We start from the raw sequence: 22,787 nt of genomic DNA, 5'->3' as shown, positions 1-22,787 counted from the left end.
TTAGCTCGGGCTCTCCCATTTTCCAAAACACAATAGACCACAAACCACACCAGCCATCTATGAGAAGACAACCTGCTCTCATGCCGGAGGTAACAACATGAGACAATGCTGAAAACTGAGACCCTGATACAGGGAGGCTGGGGGCAGGCGTGACAACTCGATTTCCACAGATCAAACTAACAGAGAGAAGCACTGGTCCTGATCATCCCAGGCTTGTCTCTTAAAATCTCCTCTCCCCTCTCTGGCTCAAAACCCTTGGCTGACATCCACACAAAGCCTCAGTGGCAAACATGCACATGCTAACAATCTTGTTGGTTGCACTGTAATTCCCTGTCATTGTGAGGGACGTTTCTCCTCATACATCAGCCTCCTTGTGGGATCTGAAGAACCCCCCCCAACCCCCACTCCATCTCTTTTGAATAACAGCAGCTATCAGCAGCTGCAGCAGCACAGAGAATGGATGTGTCTCTTTACCGGGGGCTGTGTCGAGATGCTCCTGGGATTCAGTGTCTTCCTCCAGGTGATGGCAGAGAACAATGCGGATGTCGCAGTCAGATTTGGTTTCGAAAGTGGCCCCAGTGTCTGACTATCTGTCCATATTCTGACTCAGGCACACGACATGTGAAGGAAGCCTCTGTTTTGTGCTGTATGGCTGTGTATACGGTTGACGTCAATGCAAAAAAAAAACCTGCATGAACGCTGACATCGGCTTGTTAAGGTGGAGCCGGAGGTCCGGGAGGAGAGAGAGGCATCGCTGCTCCTGGAGTTCAAATAAGAAGCTGTGTGGGGGGGGCGGGGGTCACACGTTAAACACAAATGATGAAAAAAAAATGTCAACCGTTTCCAACTGATATTTGTTTATTATGTGACGCGCCGCGGGTCGACCTTAAGAGACCCTCTCTTTTTTTTTCGTCTGCCCAGAGTCCGGAAGTGCGTTCGATAAACACAGTTGCTCTACAGCGATAGGCGGGGTTTGGGTTAGAAGCCACCTGATTGGCTAGAAGCTGAACCGTCTGCTGCTTCGGTTAGCTCCGACTGCAGAATCAAACCACCACCAACCGAACACCGATCCACAATGTACAAAGCACATCACTGTTGTCTACTTTTGAAAGGGGCGTTTGTGTGTTTATCATTCCTCTATCCAACCATTTAATAAAATAACATTTAATTCACAGTTTTCTTGTTTTACTCTATGTATGGGCTAGCTAGCTTAGCTCACGTTAGCTCTGCCGTCACAGACCAATGGAAACCAGCAGCTCAACTCACCACCAGTCCTCGTCGGGGTGACAGCGCCGCTCTCTTCCTGTTGGAACGCTTACCCAGCTTGGTAACTGTGCAACGTGACGGACACACACATGAAGAAGTCAAATATGTCCGTTGCTTGTCTCCGCTGCAGCCGAGGATTCAAGTTAAAGCATCAAAACACTGCTTGTTCTCGCCCGCACATCTTTGACAGTGAAACTTCCTGGTTGCTGTGCTCGCCGACGTTTGTTTTATCACGCTGGTTCTGTTCATATTTTAAGGGAGTAAATTCAACGCTGTCATTCATCGACATAAAACATCATAAGCGTTGTGTAATGGGCCAAAATAACGTGTTGCTCTCGCTACGTTTCCAGACGCTTTAATGTGCTCACTGCCCATGAACCATAAAACCAATTCCTACGGTTTGCACTGGTGCATTGTGGGTATTGAAGTCTCGCGGTGTCACGTTAGGAATCCAGCATGGCAGGGAAACAGAAAAGGTGTGTGTTCACATTTTCTTAACTATAACACGTTTATGGCGCGTTTTAACGGCTGATTGTGTTTTCTTTGTGAGGGAAACAGTTTTCCGTCCCCTCGGTGGACTTCTGCTGTCTTATAGACTCGTGTTAGCTCAGCTAGCATCGTGAACGAACGTGTCCTAGCCACCCATGCCGTTTAAGCTAACGCAGTGTTGTGGGCTTTTGGAAGTAGTTCGCTTTAATCCAGGGGCCAGTACTTTTACTCTTAGTAGAAAACGTTAAATACACGTCTGTTAATTGGATATATGTGGCTAGATAGCTAAAGAGCTAAGAGCTCAACTTTAAAACGTTTGAATTGGAAACTGGAGAGCATGTACCACGTATAGTTCTTCCCACATGTGGGCTAACTTATTTTTTTAATGTTGTTTTTTGTAGAAAACTAGAAGACCTCAGCGTGGATGAGTTCCTGCTGTCAGGCTTTGATTCTGCAGATGAAGATGAAAACGAAGAAGACACTCCCAAACAGAATGGTATCAAAAAGAAGAAAGATCTGAGCTCTGCAGCTTCAGAGAAGTAAGTCAGACTCACACTCATACTTCACTGTTGTGATCGTACTTACACCATGGCCTCCCAGGGACTGACAAGTGAATTTTCTCCATAGTGATGATAAGAAGAAAGGTCAGGCCTCTCAGCACAAGGATCAGCTGTCCAGGTTAAAGAACAAAGATCCAGAGTTCTACAAGTTCCTGCAAGAGAACGACAAAACTCTTCTCAACTTCGACGACACGGACAGCTCTGAAGATGAGGATGAGAAAAAGTACCATAAATTGCCAACATCACTGAAGGTAGGTCAGCTGCTTGTGTGTGTGTGTGTTCACATCGGTCAGACCGGGTGATCCAAACACAAGTGGTCAGAACTGAACTGTGTCCTGAGATCCAATCACTCAGATATAATACTGAGGTAGTGTTGGACGCATGTGGCAATGTTCTCTAAGCTGTGTGAACACAAATGAGTCCTTGGCCAAACATGAAGGACCCGGCTGATACTCTACTTGGCTGATGTCTTCTGACTCTGTTTCCCTTTATATCTTAAGTAGTGTTTGCTGTTCTCAGTGCTTACATGATCAATTTGTTTATGGCGACAATATCAACACCAAATTACGATTTCTTATTTCTATTCTCGCACACTTGCTGATACAAACCCATACATACAGCAACACACATGCATTGTCATAGGACTCATCTGTAAACTTAGACTTGGTAATAACAACATAATTTGATCTTGTGGAATCTAAATGTGTTTATTTGCACATATTGTGGTAAAGTGAGATTCGATCACAAGAGGTCACATGAGACATATTCAGGACAAATATTAAAGTCAGATGTGAACAGAGGAACATAGCTCTTTCCACATGTAATTGGATCTCTCAGGACTGATGTTAAAACCAGGTCTGAATAGGCCCAAAGATGTTGATACTGGCATGTTTTGCATGTAGGATGCATACTCTGATGAGGAAGACGAAGATGTCGAGGAGGGTCAGAAAGGTTCCAAGAAATCTAAGAAGGAGGAGGCCACCAAAGTCACAGAGAAGATGATTGAAGAGTGGAAAGCTGCGATGAAGAAGGAGCCCACGGTTCGTCTCTTCAGAGAGGTCACGCAGGCCTTTAAGGCAGCTGTAGCTACGACAAAGGGTGAAGGAGGAGGTCCGTGTCGATACAAAGTGGCAGACAGCTCAGGTAAGACCGCACATTTCACCTACAAGTACTGATATGTGTGTCAAAACTATGGCTTGTTGTTATTAGGGCCCGAGCACAGACATCAAAGGTGTCTGGTGAGACCCTATTGAAATTGTAAGGATTATTAGGGCCCGAGCACAGACATCAAAGGTGTCTGGTGAGACCCTATTGAAATTGTAAGGATTATTATTATTATTATTATTATTCAGGCAAATGAATTGGCTTTTTGAGGGCTTTAACATGCTCAACTTCTTACCAAAATTTGCAGAAAGTTAGAAAGTGGTGAAAATTTACATATTCTGAAGGAATTTTCAATGGGCGTCGCAAAATGGCTCAACGGTGCCCCCCGAGACAGCCCGAGACCCCCGGAAGGTGTTCCCATTGACCTATCTTGACAAAAATCGATATACAGGTGTATCATGACCAGACAAACAAAAAAGTCTCTTGGTGCAATTGGAAAAACACAACAGGAAGCCTGCTATTTTGCATTTAGTGGCCATTTTGGCCATATTCCACATTTTTTCTTTGATACACTTGTACCAGGGTTTTCATCGGATCAACTTCAAATTGAGATGAGTGTCATCACGACAAGATGGAGATAAAAACTGACTGACAGATTTTTTTTTAATCACACGGTGTGACCGTGGCGTGGTGTCAAAGTTTGATTACACGCCATTAAAACACGATGTTCTGTAACGCGGACATACATGGACCATGAATCCTTTGATTTCAGTCTTCCTAGATCAAAGGAAACTTTATGTCTTGCAAAGGTTACGTCTCTCTCTCTCTCAGAACTGGTTATTTTTGTTTTTTCAGACAAAAAGCATGCGACGCTTCAAAATGGATGTGCTCGGGCCCACCCAGTGCTGCTTTGCAGCCCTAAAAATTTTATTTTCATTATTATTATATTTACTATTATTATATATACTGTTGTTGCTGCCATTATTACTATATACTGCTATTATATTGGTATAATTACTATCATATATAAATATATATTATGTTATATTATATACTATATATACTGTACTATTTTTATATTTATTATTATTATTTATTATTATTATTATTATTCAGGCAAATGAATTGGCTTTTTGAGGGCTTTAACATGCTCAACTTCTTACCAAAATTTGCAGAAAGTTAGAAAGTGGTGAAAATTTACGTATTCTGAAGGAATTTTCAATGGGCGTCGCAAAATGGCTCAACGGTGCCCCCCGAGACCCCCCGAGACCCCCGGAAGGTGTTCCCATTGACCTATCTTCACAAAAATCGATATACAGGTGTATCATGACCAAACAAACAAAAAAGTCTCTGGGTGCAATGTAAAAACAAAACAGGAAGCCTGATATTTTGTATTTAGTGGCCATTTTGGCCATATTCCACATTTTTTCTTTGATACACATGTACTTATTATTATTATTATTATTTAAATAGTGTTTCCTCACATTGTGACTGTGGCAGCTAAACTAGTTATTATTATTATTATTATTATTATTATTCAGGCAAATGAAATGGCTTTTTGAGGGCTTTAACATGCTCAACTTCTTACCAAAATTTGCAGAAAGTTAGAAAGTGTTGAAAATTTACATATTCTGAAGGAATTTTCAATGGGCGTCGCAAAATGGCTCAACGGTGCCCCCCGAGACAGCCCGAGACCCCCGGAAGGTGTTCCCATTGACCTATCTTGACAAAAATCGATATACAGGTGTATCATGACCAGACAAACAAAAAAGTCTCTTGGTGCAATTGGAAAAACACAACAGGAAGCCTGCTATTTTGCATTTAGTGGCCATTTTGGCCATATTCCACATTTTTTCTTTGATACACTTGTACCAGGGTTTTCATCGGATCAACTTCAAATTGAGATGAGTGTCATCACGACAAGATGGAGATAAAAACTGACTGACAGATTTTTTTTTAATCACACGGTGTGACCGTGGCGTGGTGTCAAAGTTTGATTACACGCCATTAAAACACGATGTTCTGTAACGCGGACATACATGGACCATGAATCCTTTGATTTCAGTCTTCCTAGATCAAAGGAAACTTTATGTCTTGCAAAGGTTACGTCTCTCTCTCTCTCAGAACTGGTTATTTTTGTTTTTTCAGACAAAAAGCATGCGACGCTTCAAAATGGATGTGCTCGGGCCCACCCAGTGCTGCTTTGCAGCCCTAAAAATTTTATTTTCATTATTATTATATTTACTATTATTATATATACTGTTGTTGCTGCCATTATTACTATATACTGCTATTATATTGGTATAATTACTATCATATATAAATATATATTATGTTATATTATATACTATATATACTGTACTATTTTTATATTTATTATTATTATTTATTATTATTATTATTATTCAGGCAAATGAATTGGCTTTTTGAGGGCTTTAACATGCTCAACTTCTTACCAAAATTTGCAGAAAGTTAGAAAGTGGTGAAAATTTACGTATTCTGAAGGAATTTTCAATGGGCGTCGCAAAATGGCTCAACGGTGCCCCCCGAGACCCCCCGAGACCCCCGGAAGGTGTTCCCATTGACCTATCTTCACAAAAATCGATATACAGGTGTATCATGACCAAACAAACAAAAAAGTCTCTGGGTGCAATGTAAAAACAAAACAGGAAGCCTGATATTTTGTATTTAGTGGCCATTTTGGCCATATTCCACATTTTTTCTTTGATACACATGTACTTATTATTATTATTATTATTTAAATAGTGTTTCCTCACATTGTGACTGTGGCAGCTAAACTAGTTATTATTATTATTATTATTATTATTATTCAGGCAAATGAAATGGCTTTTTGAGGGCTTTAACATGCTCAACTTCTTACCAAAATTTGCAGAAAGTTAGAAAGTGTTGAAAATTTACATATTCTGAAGGAATTTTCAATGGGCGTCGCAAAATGGCTCAACGGTGCCCCCCGAGACCCCCCGAGACCCCCAGAAGGTGTTCCCATTGACCTATCTTCACAAAAATCGATATACAGGTGTATCATGACCAGACAAACAAAAAAGTCTCTTGGTGCAATTGGAAAAACACAACAGGAAGCCTGCTATTTTGCATTTAGTGGCCATTTTGGCCATATTCCACATTTTTTCTTTGATACACTTGTACCAGGGTTTTCATCGGATCAACTTCAAATTGAGATGAGTGTCATCACAACAAGATGGAGATAAAAACTGACTGACAGATTTTTTTTTAATCACACGGTGTGACCGTGGCGTGGTGTCAAAGTTTGATTACACGCCATTAAAACACGATGTTCTGTAACGCGGACATACATGGACCATGAATCCTTTGATTTCAGTCTTCCTAGATCAAAGGAAACTTTATGTCTTGTTATTATTATTATTATTATTCAGGCAAATGAATTGGCTTTTTGAGGGCTTTAACATGCTCAACTTCTTACCAAAATTTGCAGAAAGTTAGAAAGTGGTGAAAATTTACGTATTCTGAAGGAATTTTCAATGGGCGTCGCAAAATGGCTCAACGGTGCCCCCCGAGACATCCCGAGACCCCCGGAAGGTGTTCCCATTGACCTATCTTCACAAAAATCGATATACAGGTGTATCATGACCAGACAAACAAAAAAGTCTCTGGTTATTATTATTATTCAGGCAAATGAATTGGCTTTTTGAGGGCTTTAACATGCTCAACTTCTTACCAAAATTTGCAGAAAGTTAGAAAGTGGTGAAAATTTACATATTCTGAAGGAATTTTCAATGGGCGTCGCAAAATGGCTCAACGGTGCCCCCCGAGACAGCCCGAGACCCCCGGAAGGTGTTCCCATTGACCTATCTTCACAAAAATCGATATACAGGTGTATCATGACCAGACAAACAAAAAAGTCTCTTGGTGCAATTGGAAAAACACAACAGGAAGCCTGCTATTTTGCATTTAGTGGCCATTTTGGCCATATTCCACATTTTTTCTTTGATACACTTGTACCAGGGTTTTCATCGGATCAACTTCAAATTGAGATGAGTGTCATCACGACAAGATGGAGATAAAAACTGACTGACAGATTTTTTTTTAATCACACGGTGTGACCGTGGCGTGGTGTCAAAGTTTGATTACACGCCATTAAAACACGATGTTCTGTAACGCGGACATACATGGACCATGAATCCTTTGATTTCAGTCTTCCTAGATCAAAGGAAACTTTATGTCTTGCAAAGGTTACGTCTCTCTCTCTCAGAACTGGTTATTTTTGTTTTTTCAGACAAAAAGCATGCAACGCTTCAAAATGGATGTGCTCGGGCCCACCCAGTGCTGCTTTGCAGCCCTAAAAATTTTATTTTCATTATTATTATATTTACTATTATTATATATACTGTTGTTGCTGCCATTATTACTATATACTGCTATTATATTTATTATTATTATTCATTATTATTATTATTATTATTCAGGCAAATGAATTGGCTTTTTGAGGGCTTTAATAGACATTATTATTGTTGCATTGCTGTCAAAATTCTTAATGCAATTGTAGTTGAACACAACTCACCAGTGTGTAACAGTGTGTTCCTACGTCGCTGTTATTAAAATTTAACAAAACAACTACAGGACACAGTGACTGTAAAAAGTCTGTCATAATAGGTTTCATTAATGGCACAGAGCAACACTTCAACCAACAAAACTGATATTACACTATACAGTATTTTATTTAGATGTATTGATAAAGCCATATTATCGCATATTTAATAGTTTAATGTTTCAATGTTCACTAGTAGTAGTTTTTTAACAGCTGCGCCCACACGTACATAGGTATCTACTAAATGTCCATTTAGGTAAGAGGTTTCCTCCTTTGCTCTCAGAAAAATCTAGCTGCGATATAAGGATATTCCCCCGTTAAGCCATTGTGACCAATCTGGACTCATAAGTATACGCTTTTTTCGGCAGGCTAACAACAATGACATTAGAAATCAAAAACTCTTTTTATTCTGTCTACATGTCTACACTTAAAATATTGTTTTGTAAAATCTCCACCCTGAATGGATTTTTGCAGAAGCTCAGTTTTCAATAACTTAAATCACAGTTTGCATGTTGCAGAAACCCCAACTTGCATCGGAAAAAGCTGTGTGTGTGGACAGAGCCTTGTCAAAAGCTGTATTTTAAATAATCCAGAAAACCTGAAAACTTTGCAGTAGATATTATTTTTCGGACTCCAGTACAAACATTCTAGCGTTGTATACAGTTAGAAATATTTTTAATACAGAAATATAAAAATGAAAGTGCTTGATAATGTTCTGTTAACAGATTCAAACATGACTCATCATGGTTTGGTTAATATCTCACATTATTGAATTAAAAGCTGTGTAATTTACTATGAGATGAATAGATTTTGCTTGACAACCACAAAATGTTGGACTCCTTTTTAATATGAATAACCCTTTCTTTATCTGTTCTACAGTGTTCAACTCGTTGGTTCTGTTCTGTATCAGAGACATTTATGTGGCCCTGCAGAGGATGCTCAACCTGAAGCCAGAAAAAGACCAGAAAAGGTATGAAGTGGATGTTTCACCTGCTGCTCTCACGTCATGTTGACAGTTAGAAAGGTTGCTCACCTCTCCTTCTGGTTTCCTCTGTTTTGTTCTCAGGCTTGTGCTGCCATCATCCAGTCCTAAGTGGCAGAAGAATCACATTGACATCAAGATGTACGTCAGTGGAGTAGTTCAGGTTTGTTTTGCTTTTACTTTCAGATTTTTCATCTTCCTTTTTACGTCCTGAAAACATCCTTTGTTATTTTGCCTCTAACATCTCTGCTGTGTCCCTCTGCACCTGTAGCTGTTATCCTGTCTAACAGAGGCCACAGTCATCAGGGCTGTCCTGCGTCACGCCAACCAGCTCGTGCCTTATTACCTTTGCCTGCCCAAACAGTGTCGCCATCTGGGAAAGGTAGGACAAAAACCCTAGGAAGGGCTCATTGGGATAAATTCTCCTTGTGTTATTGTATTTTTCCTTAAATTTCTTTAACGTGTTTGTATCTAGCAACTGCTGAAGCAGTGGAGCACAGGGGAGGAAACAAACCGAGTTCTGGCTTTCCTGGCCCTCAACAAAATCTGCAGACACAAGCAAGAGATGTATCTGAACCCCATTCTCAAGGTGAGCTAAATGCAGGAATTCAGGAGTTCACAGGGAACCTAGATTTTAAATGGGTTAGAACAGGGAATTAGGCCATAACAAGATCATGCTACAATTACACTCTTACACATTTGTATTTTATTTATTTTTTCTGTTAAGGTCATTACAAACACTTCAGACACATCAAGCCTGTATAGTGGCAAGAAAAAACAAATGACACCTTTTGGAATTATCATATTGTATGACCGGTTTTATAATGTCAGATCTTCTTAGTTATAATAATGAACAAACATGATCTATTTTAAGCAATAACTCAATCATTGTGTTGTTCTTGTCTATACTGAATATATCACTTAAATGCTTTGTGAAGGTTTGAAATGTTATGTGAATATCTATTTAAAGACGCAAACAACAGCTAATTGGAGTCCAGTCAGTGCAATAAGATTACTTAGTTTAGTTATAAAAAAACACATTACTAAGTTATAGAGAAACATTTTGTGTTTACTATTCACCAGAAGCATCTGCTGATATGAACGTTGCCTCAGAGGAACGAGATCTCAGAAGATCAGTTATTAATAACAAGAGCCCCCTAACTGTTCATACCAGCACAGCATGGTTAAGCATGCATGTCGTCACTGTAGAACCAGTCCCAAGTTGTGTTGACTTAGATATTTTTGATCTCTTCTGATTACGGTGGTGTTCTCTCTCTTTGCAGCAAATGTACATTTCCTACGTACAGAACTGCAAGTTCACATCTCCCAATGCGCTGCCCATGATCAACTTCATGCAACGCACTCTGACAGAGATGTACTCCCTGGACACACAGGCTTCCTACCAGCATGCCTTCATTTACATTCGACAGCTGGCCATCCACCTCCGAAACGCCATGACCATGAAGAAAAAGGTTGGTTTTCAAATGTGCGATTGAAGAAGAGTCTCTCAAAGCATTGATAAATTGTCACATTTACACATGTGGGAAAGGGGTATTGCTACTTTATAATAACTGATTTTTAAGGTTTATTCTCATTTTGAAGCAGTGTCTGTCAAGGTGGAGCATGCGCTCTGGTAAGAGGGTTGTGTTGAGTGCAGTTTGGAATAAATCAAGGAATCTTTATCGATTGTTTTGAACAGTCACTCATCCTAAAAACAGACTTTCTCGTGTCCTCAGCAACATACCCACCAAATCTGAAATCAATCAGACAAGTGGTCATTGAGGAAAAAAGTCAGTGTGAGATTCCTTTATTTATTGTAAGATTATTTCTTCTTTGATAAATAGGTATTGACACGGCCCCTTCAGTTCAAAAGAGCACAAAGCTACTTTCTAGTCTGTTCTCACCAGCCTGATGTTTTTCACACCTTCTTGCTAGGGATGCACCGATCCGATATTTGTATCGTATCGGTACCGATATTGAAGAAATTTCTAGATCGGGTATCGGTGACAATGGGCCGATCCATATCGGCTGATCTATTCAGTGTAATTCTATGCTGTGCGCTGTGAGTGACGTCATACGCAAGCAACGTGCGGAGCCGACAGTGTCCGGCGCCTCTCCCCGCGGCCCCGGTGCGAGCCGAGCCGCCTCCACCGGGGCCGCGGGGCTCCCCGGAGCCGGGCTGCCGGCTGATTGTGCTGCTGCCCTGGGACCGGGGCCCGGACCGGGAGCCGGAACTTTGCCCACTCCGCCCGCCGCCGCCGCTAGCTTCCCCGGGGCGGCTGTGAACCCCGGTCCGGCTACCGGTCCCGCTCCCGGTCCGGCTACCGGTCCCGGTCCGGCTACCGGTCCCGGTCCCTCCGGCGGCCCGGTGCCGGACGGGTCCCGGTCCGGATCTCCCGCCCTGCTCAGTTTGAACGGAACTGGCAGAGCTGCAAAGTTGGTGAACTCGCCCGCGGGTGACTTAGAACTGGTGCGGACCAGGGGAATCCGACTGTTTAATTAGTATCGGTATCGGATCGGTATCGGCCGATACTAAACCTCAGATATCGGTATCGGTATCGGAGGTGAAAAAAGCGGATCGGTGCATCCCTACTTCTTGCTAGTTTGTACTCATACATAAATCACAATGCAAACATAAGCATGTGCTAATTTTATGCATCTGTAATTAAACCACGACTCTGCTTGTGTGTGTACTGTAGGAAACATACCAGTCGGTGTATAACTGGCAGTTCATCCACTGTCTGTACCTCTGGTGTCGTGTGCTCGGCACCCTGTACCCCAGTGATGTCCTCCAGCCTCTCATCTATCCACTCTGCCAGGTCATAATTGGAACCATCAAGTGAGTAAATCTATTATAACGTCTGTTTTTTTAACTTGTACATGTTGGACAATATCCAATGATGTCAAAAGTCTTCAATGCTAGAAAGTAGTATAGTTTGAATATATGATGTTGTATACATTTTCCGAACAGCAGGGGGAGACACTGACCGCTGTTTTCTCCTCCTGAACAGATTGGTGCCCTCATCAAAGTATTACCCTCTGAGGATGCACTGTTGCAGAGCCCTCACGCTGCTGTCCAGCAGCACCAACACATTTGTACCTGTGCTGCCTTTCCTCCTGGAGGTAAGACATGTCATCTGCAGTAACCTCCACAAGGGTCTTACAGGATCAGGCAGCTGCAAAAGAGTTATGTAGAAGGTCAAAGTTTCCAGGAGTCGAATCTGAAGTCCTTCATATTCCAGTTCACCATATACACCTGAAGACCTCACACCGCTTAAAATGATGCAGAATAAACGCCAGTCAGTTTGTTTTCTGTCACAAGTGGAAACAATGAAAAGGTGGAGGCGATGACATGTTCCATTTGCTGTGGAAACACATCAGTGGTGTATGAAAGGCATTTTGGTCTCAACGGCCACAACTGAAGGCGCTCAGGAGGAAACACCTCGATGGTTACAACTCAGTGTGTGTGAGCGAGAGAGAGGGAGAGAGAGAGAGAGAGACACCTTTCTTATCAAACCAATCGCAAGTCACCAACTGACAACATTCTCCGGGTCAGGTGTGAAACGCGTGACTGTGTGGTCTCTGTGTGTTTCTTGTGTGCAAACGTATGTCAGTGTTTATTTGTGGGGCGGTGTTGTGGCTTGCTGGAGGTGAACAGTGTGCTAGCGACAGCAACTAGCCCGGCCCGCTGGGAGTCATCTGTCTGTTTGTGTGTGTGTGTGTGGGTGCGTGTTTGCAGCAGTTTGACCGACCCGATAAAGGCACGGTTGTGGTTTCCACTCTGGTCCTAACATGTTGTGCAGACCACATCCTCTCTGCCTCTGGCCCACTCCCCAGTGCGGCCATCCCCAACAGCAAGCTGGGTTTATTTGTGACGCATTATATTTCCTGTATTTTTTTTCTCCTTTACTGTTCCCCTTGTTAAAGGCAGGCGGAGGTATGCTGCTACTGTTTTAATTAGAGCAGCAGCAGCAGCCCCTTCCTCCTGTGTCTGTGCCTGTGTGTGTTCTCGCATCTCTGAGGGGGGTGCATGATTTGGAGCTTCCTGCTTCAGTAGCTGTGTGCGTGCGTGCGTGCATGTTCGACTGCATGTGCATGCACCAGGGTTGGCCCATGCCTTCCCACTTCCCCCCGGCTCCCCCGCAGACCGCCACCACATCCTATGTTTGTACAGACAGCACCGACCAGGAGCGTTGCTCTGCTTCACACACTGAGCACATTAACGACCACACACGCACACACACATGCATATGCACGCGCACACTCAAATACACAGAGATACAGGGTGTCAGAAATAGCTTCATATACGAATACAATGCAGAAATTCACTTGTGCACTGTGGGCAGATATGAAAGCTTAACCGTGTAGACGAGAAGCCCACACGTTGGCTCGCATGTACGTCCATACCAAGATAGAAATGTGTCATCTCTCTAACACTACTGTAAATGTCAAATGAAGTGGAAGCACTAATATCAATGTCTTGCTGATTACATGTGCACTGTAGAGGTAGTTGATTTCTGTTGTTCCTTGAATATAGAAAATATGGTCACAGTTTCCAATTCTGTTCAAAAGTTGTGGCCTTGAATAATAAACGAGTACACAAGGACACGAATTAACAAAAAAGTGTGTGTGTATATATATATACACACAGTCACATGTTGCCCATGCATTTTGTATTTGCTTTGTGTTCTGGTACTGCTCACTGTTCTGTTCTCTGAAAACGATGTGCTTTGCTCTATTGTATGAACAAAGCTCATCACTTCTTAGTCATTGGATCCAAATTCAGTGCTGCTGGTTTATTCTTTTTCTTTATAGATCTTCCAACAAGTGGAATTTAACAAGAAGCCCGGACGAATGAGCAAGAAGCCCATCAACTTTGCCGTCATCCTCAAGCTGAACAAAATCAACCTGATGGAGAAAGCCTACAAGGTACATTTTTTTGTCTTTGATCCGCCACTAGTGAGGACTAATTTATTTTCTTGGCGATAGATTGTCCTGCTTGTGTTGCGCTTTGTATCCGCTCCGTGTGTCTTTGTTGTGCTGAGAAGGAGGAGCGGCTGATCAGATGAGTGCCTCAGGTCTTAGTTAACGTTACTTTCATGTTACTCCCTGGCACTGTGTGGTAGTCTGCGTGTGTACAGGAGGGGATTGAGGGCAGCGTTGAAAGCCCCTTGTCAGGGCTCTAAAACTGGCCCGGAGTCACCACGCTCAGCGCTGCAGCCAAGAGGATTGCAGCACGGCCTTCTGGGATAATCCCCTGCACTCCGCCTGCTAGGGCTGTTTTCACTCCAGTCACCTGGGCAGCTGCCACCAACCCCTGCCTCGCAGACACACAACATTAAAAAACACACTTAGATATGAAACGCACGTTAAAAAAGTTTTCACAAAGACTCAACTAAGATTTTCTTATGATGTTTTCATTTACTCTCCCCTCCATATTTATTATCTATATTATCTTCAGTAAACGTTGAATCATAGATGTATAACAGTATGTGCTTTGACAATGCAAATAATACATATAGGGTCTCTTTAATGGACAGTAACTTCCTGTGGCAGCTACATGGAGATCGCAAAGCTGTCATTGGTCCATTCAGGTTGCCGTGACCAGAGTTTTTTTTTTTTTTGAGTTTGTTGATGGTTACAACCACAACAAGGCTGAAGTAAAGCTACATGCTGGGACGTCCTCTCCACATCCTCAGACAGCTGCAGCCGGTCTCTGGTTGCGTGGACACATGCACTTTCATTTAGAGTATTGTTGAGGGTCTGTATCAGTGAGGCGTTCCACTGATGCTCATATACTGACCCTCACTCCATTCCAGTCGATGGCTGGGATGCGCCAACTGCAATGCCAACAGCTATAAAAATCAAGAAGAAGCTTTTCTTTCTATCTTCACATCTGTCTCCCAAAAATGTAAATTTTTGACTGACAAAATATTTTCACCTCGGCCAAGCCTCTCTTTCCTGCCTCTTCTTGAGTCCAATGTTATAAGTTAACAGCTGTCATTGTATGACTACTAAAAGAATTGTATAAATGTGACTATGGACTGATCACAATCTGCAGCATGCGCAGTTGGTATGTGAACAGTTTGTCTGATCACATGGGGACAGTTGCTTCATGCAGACCAAAGCAGTCCTGGTAACTGCACAGGTTGGCCCCAAGTTATAATTTAAAAAAAAAAAATGTAATACTTGTGGCCACTTATTAATATAACAATTTACAGGCTGGATTTAATATTTTGATCAGTGTTTCTGACTTGGCATGGGAGCATTCTAAGTAATCTTTGATGTCTCTCAGTTTATAAGCCAGAGGTGACAGATTTCAAGGGACAAGCTGTGTGACAGCGAGACCATGCTCGGCCTTAAAATCTGACCGACTTAACCATTTTGTTTCTCTTCATTCAGATTGATTTTTGTTTTGGAGGGAGAATTCTCTTGTTTTGCTGTTCTCCTGTGTTGGAGCAAATTGCAAATCCATCTCGCCAGCGCCTTTTTCAGTTGTAGAAAGTTATTTCTGTACATGAACTTGGATTAACTTGTACAAACATAAAGGTATATACATGTATGTAGGAAGATGTCCTCCCCTTATTAATCCTGCCTATTGTAATCTTTTCTCTTGCTGGTAAAAAGGGCTTTAAGTTAACTCGCCGCCACAGATTTATTAGCATTGCCTAACAAGCCATAAATGTGGGCAGGTTCAGAGGTCTGGAACTCTGCTAAGAGGCCTCCACTGTTCATTTTAACAATCCTTTTCCCTCTGAATGAAGTCGCACAGCAATGACGACAATGATGCATTGACATTTTACACATCTGTTTTTAACCTGAATATTGTTTGAATCCTTAGGACGGACTGATTGACCAGCTGTATGACCTGATATTGGAATATTTCCACACTCAAGCTTGCACCATTGGCTTCCCAGAACTCGCTCTCCCCACCGTCATTCAGGTAACACATCCTTGAAATGAATCCTGGAATGTACATGTGAAATAAGTTTGGTGACTTGAATTGACTTTATTTCCTCATATCCACACACTTTTACATGACACATTCTAGCATTAAAGAATTGCACCTCTGTATAAACTCAGAAGGAAATGGTGACACTGAACATCACACTGAGCTTAATCCTTCTCTGAATGGATGACTCTGGTTCACGTCTCACGAGGTCAAATCTGTTCCTCTTTGGGGACACGACCACAAACCCACCTCTGCCGTGCCTGAATACACAATATGGGCAGACTGCATGGTTCTTTACACTGGTCCCTTCTAACCCCCCCATGTCCCTGCAGCTGAAAGTGTTCCTGAAGGAATGCAAAGTGGCCAATTACTGCAAGCCGGTGCGCCAGCTACTGGAGAAGGTACAGGAGAACAGCAGCCACATCACAGCACGGAGACAGAAGGCCGCCTTCGGAGTGGCCGATGCTACCGCTGTGGTGAGTGTGTGAGAGGGAATGTCTGTCTTGTTCTAAATCTAGCTCGGCCTCTCCAGAGCTTCTTTTTCCTTTTACACTCATTTGTTTTTCTCGTCAGTTTGTCTCCTCTGTTTCCTGCCATTTATTCTAGATTTTTAATAAAATGAAACTCAAGGCAGATTAATAATAGTTAAACATTTGTGTTATAAGTAGTTTTGGGCGCACGGGTTTGTAAGTTTTTGGTTAGGGACTAAATTAAGTTTGGACTACCAGGTATCTGATTTACCAATCTGTGATCAATCAAATGATGCCAAAAACCTGCTACCTGCGATCACATCTGGGTGAGAGAGGAGAAGAGAATAAAAATAAAGAAAGGGAGCAAGATTAAAGTTGCCATGTCGTGTTGCCTGCAGCTTGTTCAAGTCACAGTGAGTCAGGGCAATGAGTCCAAACCTGTCGCAATTGTGGTTACTCTTGTCAGATTCAGCGTAGATAGTTGCTCATTGCAATATTCGTGAGGTGAAATGCAAAGCTAGCCCTGGCAGCATGTCTAACCAGAGGAAACACCTGGTCAAAATACACAACCTATCTGAAAGCTGATGATGGTTCAGATGGAAACCAGATAAAATCTAACAGATATCCAGAGCAAACAGTTTGATGAACGCTTCTGCTGGTGACCATTATTCATTTGTTCTCTTTAAGAATGTCATTTTTTTTTTACTAATGTACAACAAATCACAGGTCTGAACCATTTAGTTTTGTATTAAAATATTCTAAAATATTGATTGACTCATTTCATGCCCAGACGAGATCTCAAAACTAACAGTAAACAGAACATAGCTCTATTCAGCACTAATAGAATCGGAGAGATAATCAACAAAGATGACATTTGAAATTAATTAATCTGAGAAGTCTGTCCATTAATCCCTCTTATAAATCAGATCTAATGAGGGTAGTGGGTTGTCAGTTTGCCAGCTGTAGACAAGATGATGCCAGCTGCTATGGTGGGTTTGTTGGGTGTTCACAAATATGTTCAACAATCAGTCAGCTCCATCCACTCGCCTTGGAAATGGGTTATAGTTGGTAGAAATTTCGATTGATTTTTTCTGGTAAATATAAGTTATTTCCACAACAACAGCATGATAATATAATAATTGCTTCTCAATGTGTAGATGCTGTTTTACCTGAATGAACTCAAGATGCATGAAAAGGGCAGAGTGTACGAGTTTAAGTGTAAAGACACTTTTCTCTGGTTGAGGAACAGTAAGATTAGAAAGGTTGTTTTTTTTGTTGGACTCTGGTCCAGTTGAGTTTGCGGCTGCAGACTGTCCTGACCGCTGACCCCTACAGGCAGCGACTGATAACACCTCCCTGTGTAAACTCAAAGACAGGTTTAGAACAACCCTGTGATTATTGGAAACTCTTATGGGCCTTTGAACCAGAGGCGCCTGTGCCTTAATGAGTAGCCGTGTGTGTGCGTCTGCGTGTGCACGCGTGTGTGTGTGGGTGTGTGTCTGTTAACAAAGTACAACAGACAGACAGCACGGCTCTGCTGCAGCGCCAGCCCCTGTCGCCACGACTCTTTGCTCAGCAGAGGCTGTCGCCATGGCATCCACTCTCTGGCATCGTGGTGGAGGTGTCACCGCAGGCGAAAGAGAGGGGACAGCCCTGCTGCTGCTGCTGTGTAAAAGGCCACGGCCCCCCTCTGGCCACCCACCCCCCCACTGACATGTCACCCAAACTGAGAGCTAGCCTAATTAATCCAGGTCACACTGGTGTCTGTTGTTGGTGTCTCTCCAGTGGAATTTTTTATTGTTTTGTTTTTTTGTGAGTGTAGGCTGAATTCAGAATGAGCTTTTTCATTTCATTTTTTTTTTCTCGAGCACACATGTCAGCCAACTTAATAGCCAAGTGGTAAATGTGTTAAGATAACAGGAGGCGCAGGAGACCAAGGTCTGTTCACTCAATTTGATTTGTTGGTTGGATAATATGATTGGGTCTAATCAATATCATTCACAAATACCTTTAGGGGAAGGCTGGGGATGGGCTGCTCTCCCCCGGTCAGGACTGTTCAATCCGTCTGTTTTTCACATCTCACTCTCATCACTGTCTGTGTGTCCATCTCTATCTCCTGGTCAATTGTTGTGCGGTTGCTGTGCAACATCAGTTCAGAGCCAGAATCAACCTGTGAAAACTGAATAGGCCTCCATCAAAACAGATACTCTACCATCCTGGATCTTCATGATTATCAAGCACTCATCTGCTTCTTATTTAACACAATGTACAGCTCTTATTCACACCCACGACTTTGTATATACATTCTTTATCCAAATATACAACGATTTTAATTTAATTTTAATAACCATTTTCTCTTTCAGGCGGCCTGGGAGAAGAAGCTCCAGGAGGAAGGGACACCTCTCACCAAGTACTACAGCCAGTGGAAGAAGCTGAGGGAGAAGGAGATCCAGCTAGAAATATCTGGCAAAGACAGGGTAACTATCCAACCAATAAAATAAATAATATTATTAATGATGAAACAGTTGTTGTATAGTGGAGCAGAGAAATTATTTGATGATCATGAGCATCATCTGGATAGGCTTGTGCTTTAATCTGTCCCTGTTTGTGTTGTATTAAAGATGGAGGATCTGGACCTCCCTGAGATCATACGTAAGAGGATTTCAGAGAAAAAAGTAGAGGACAAGAAAGAGTTCAAGGACCTGTTTCAGTCTGACAGCGATTCAGAGGGAGATGAAGCACGGTTCCAAATTAAAGGTAACCTGAATCTCAGTCGCTCTTTTCACTCACTCATGATATTGTTGTGCAAAGTTTTTGTGTTACTTCTGGTAAACTTGTTTGTGATGTACATCCCATATTGGCCTCCAGGGGGCTGTGTTTTGTTACAGCCTGGTTTTTCACTAAAAGCAAAGTTAAGAGGTGATGACAGAGGAGTTTGATTTGTGTCTGTTTCTGGGACAAAAGTTTTGGCTTCAAGAAATCGATGACCTCAATACATTATGTTTTATGTGTATAGTTCATATTCACAAATAACAATTTGTCTCATAGGGGTTAACAAGATGCAGCATCCTTTGTCCTTAACCCTCAACAAGAGTGAGGAAAAACTACCAAAACAAACCCTGTTCACAGGGGGAAACCGTAGGAACCTCACAGAGGATCCCTCTCCCAGATCGGACAGAAGTGCAATAGATGCCGCTTGTAGCTGAACACACAATAACAATATTTACAACAATTATTAGAAGAAACAGTTTTTAGCATAATGGAATGGTGTGTCAATATTTAAAGTATTTATACACAAGAAAATATCTGATGGAGATAAATGGAGCAGCAATTACAATAGAAATCGAGGAGGTATTGCCAGTTATGGTAGAAAATGTGAGTAGGCATATTGTATGTCAAGCAGTCTTCTTGTAATCATTGTCCATGATCAGCTGCCTTCACGGTCGATGGTCCACCATCAGGATCAGCTGCTCACGATCGATCACCACCTGACCTGCAAAGTATTTGCTCTGAATTACAAAAAAATCCAAAGTTGCCATTTTTGTAAAACAAAAACTTAAATCCCAAAACCTAACTCAAGAGAAAACCCTCTTTACAGATAGTTGAGCTCTTTCTCAGCTAAGAGGAGCTGGCACCTTTCAGCTCTGTGTCTTGTCCACTCGAGGTCCCTCGTAGGTCACAGGCAGCTGTAACCTCGCCTTCACACTCGGACGCACTCCAAGCTGAACAAGCCTTCCCAAGGTCACAGAGGAAAGGAGTAGGCGGCAGTTTTTTTGATGCATCTGGACTTCATTGTAGGGAGCGTCCCCACAAACGGATGGGCAGCTGCCGGCAAGCGGCAGACGGGCTTCTCTAGCCCCCACCCCAAAACACACACACACACCTCTTGTTCATCAACCCTCCAACCCCCTGTGCACATACATGAACTGGAACCCCCCCCCCCCGACCGGAAGTACAAGCTTGGATCCCGGCGGGGTTCCTAATTCAAACCAGCCCAGCGGAACAGCCAGAGTTGACGCTCCCACTCCCCTCTCTCCCCGTCAACCACGCTCATTCTACTTCTCTCTCTCTCTCTCTGGCCCCGTGGGCCTCAACCAGCTGCCCCCACATGTCCTCGCAGCACGTGCACACACACATGCACATCTCAATGATAGCGCACAAAGGCACACCCACCACCTTGTCGTCCAGTCTTGAAGAGCCAAAAGCTTTTGGGCAGCTCACCAAAGCTCTTTGTGGTCTCACACACACTCTCGGAAAGAGGGGGAGTTCGAGAGCAGGAGACTGATGATTTAAATTGATGTGTGCGTGTGTGTTTTCTGTGGTGGTGGTGTCCGTGTGTGGAAGTAATACGTCTTCCAGGTTATTTGGGGGCAACTTCTGATGTACTCCTGATGTCTGCTTTGCACCTTGTGAGCAACAAAGAGTGGAAGAGAACGAGAGCATGTTCGTCGTCATTATATTCAGATAGGAAGGGAGATGTCTTGTGTTTTAGTAGAAGTTGTTTGTGTGTGTGTGGGAGTGTGTGTTCACGGTAAAGCGGACAGAGGAAGCAGCTCTGGTTTGCTCCTCTCTCCTCCATCCCCTCAGCCTCTCATCACACCTCAACTTCAAAGCTCATGGACCCCAGTTGTCCCTTTTGGCTAGACAACACACACACAGACACACACACAGACACACACACACGATTCAGACAAATTCTCTACTTCTCTCCAGCATACACACCGACTCTCCCATCATCATCGTCGTAGCTCTGGAACCTGCCTGTTATCTCCATTTGCTATATTTAGGCCATGAGCATAAGATGTCTGAAATTGCCAGTAGTAAACTGTCATGGGTGTTTGTGCAGCAGCAGTCGCAGCGTCTCTGTAATCGTCTCTCACTTCCATCTCAGGAGGAAATAGACACTTCCAGCTGCCTCTGATACCTGGCCCACATATAGGTGTCTCCAACGTGCTCGCACATCAGCGGCGCACCAACGCAAACTTTGAAATGTCTGAACAAAGTAACACTCGAGTCAATTCAATGCAGTGTAATGATTTTCATTGTCTCTCTCCTCAGGTAAAAAGAGCAGGCGTGCGGCAGATGATGATGAGGATCTTGAAGACTTGTATGACATGAGCGATGAAGGAATGGACGGAGGAGACTTTGGTAAGTGTCGGACATCAGTGTCCAAAATGCAAGAATACGGGTAGCACTAACAGATCATGCCATTTCATATTTAACATCATCATTTTCCCTGTGTTTATTCATTTGTTGTGTATGTATTTACTCACTTTGGATTTAGATGAGATCATAATCCCATGTAATAAGCGCATGTATCCACATACTAAATATTGAGGAATCAAAGTCAAGTGGAATAAACAAGAGATCATGTTGAGTTGATCAATAAATAATCAGCGGTATTTTAATATTTGATAAATAGTTTGACAATTGTTTTGGGCAAATATGACAAATATTCTGTATTCACTCAGTTTAGAGAGTCTAGTGCTCTCCTTTGTAATATGTGTCAGTGATCTGAATTAAGTGCTATGAGGGAGAGGGGCCAGATTCATTCAGGTTCCCCAAACCGTATATAATTTTCTTCATTTTGTTTTCATTTTTAGTTTATTAATTAAATCATATGCTTGTTTTAACATTAACATAAATCTCCCAAACTCGAAACTGCAAACAAATGAATAATAAACCAGCTTCTTCTCTGCTGCCGACTCTCCTGAGCGATCAAGCAATATCTACATCTTCATGCTTAGGAGTTATCAAAATGTAACCTCCGGTAGCCGCTGGGCTTCATACATGTTCTAGCCGCTGAACAAGTGTTTCCTGTCTGTATTCCAGATGATGGTGAAGCGGATGAAAAGGAATATGAGGCTCCTCAGCCACTGTCCTCCTCCGCTCTGATAAAGCTGGCAGAGGGAGACGCGGATGTGGTGGAGGACCTGGAGCTGTCTGATGAAGACTGAGGTTCATCGCCGCTCACATGAGAGACTTTCTACTCCCTCCACTTTACCAGCCATCTATTCTCACAGTATTTCTGAACTTCTGCTATTTTCTTTGCTTTTTGTAACTTGTACAGTGCAAATGTGTTTGCGATATGATTTGATTAAGCATTGAAATTCTATTAAAAAAGACAAATTCCCCACTTGATTTGTTTCTTTCTAACTAATTGAAGCATGTACGTGCATGTTGATGCACAAATGCACCTGAAATTAGTCATTTGTGTCCTGCATACATGTGCACACCTGTAGGCACCCTCAGGCTTTGTGAGGACAGGCTATTTGGAGAGAGCGCCGAGCCGAGCCGAGCTGGGCCGAGCCAGGCTGGGCCGGCCAAGAGGAGGGGTACAGAGAGACGGGTGTTGAGCCCCGAGGCAGCAGTGCTGTGC

At 42.7% G+C, this 22,787-nt stretch overlaps 1 protein-coding gene across 1 annotated transcript; it reads left to right on the top strand.

Annotated features, from left to right (window-relative positions):
• The first annotated feature begins 1,693 nt into the window (after positions 1–1,693).
• On the top strand, positions 1,694–22,549 carry noc2l (NOC2-like nucleolar associated transcriptional repressor). The gene is made up of 18 exons (XM_061074371.1): positions 1,694–1,742; positions 2,157–2,294; positions 2,383–2,566; positions 3,218–3,458; positions 8,884–8,974; positions 9,071–9,149; positions 9,258–9,368; positions 9,462–9,575; positions 10,270–10,458; positions 11,686–11,825; positions 11,998–12,109; positions 13,802–13,915; positions 15,828–15,929; positions 16,271–16,414; positions 18,772–18,885; positions 19,030–19,165; positions 21,467–21,556; positions 22,241–22,549. The coding sequence occupies exons 1-18, from the start codon at positions 1,723–1,725 to the stop codon at positions 22,363–22,365; spliced, it is 2,244 nt and encodes a 747-aa protein (XP_060930354.1). The 5' UTR covers positions 1,694–1,722; the 3' UTR covers positions 22,366–22,549.
• The last annotated feature ends 238 nt before the right edge of the window (positions 22,550–22,787 follow it).

Source organism: Limanda limanda, chromosome 7 (genome assembly GCF_963576545.1).
Source record: "Limanda limanda chromosome 7, fLimLim1.1, whole genome shotgun sequence".
NCBI classification, from domain to species: Eukaryota; Metazoa; Chordata; class Actinopteri; order Pleuronectiformes; family Pleuronectidae; genus Limanda; species Limanda limanda.
The sequence above is the reverse complement of the archived record's forward strand: the minus strand, read 5'-3'. Positions and strand labels throughout refer to the sequence as shown.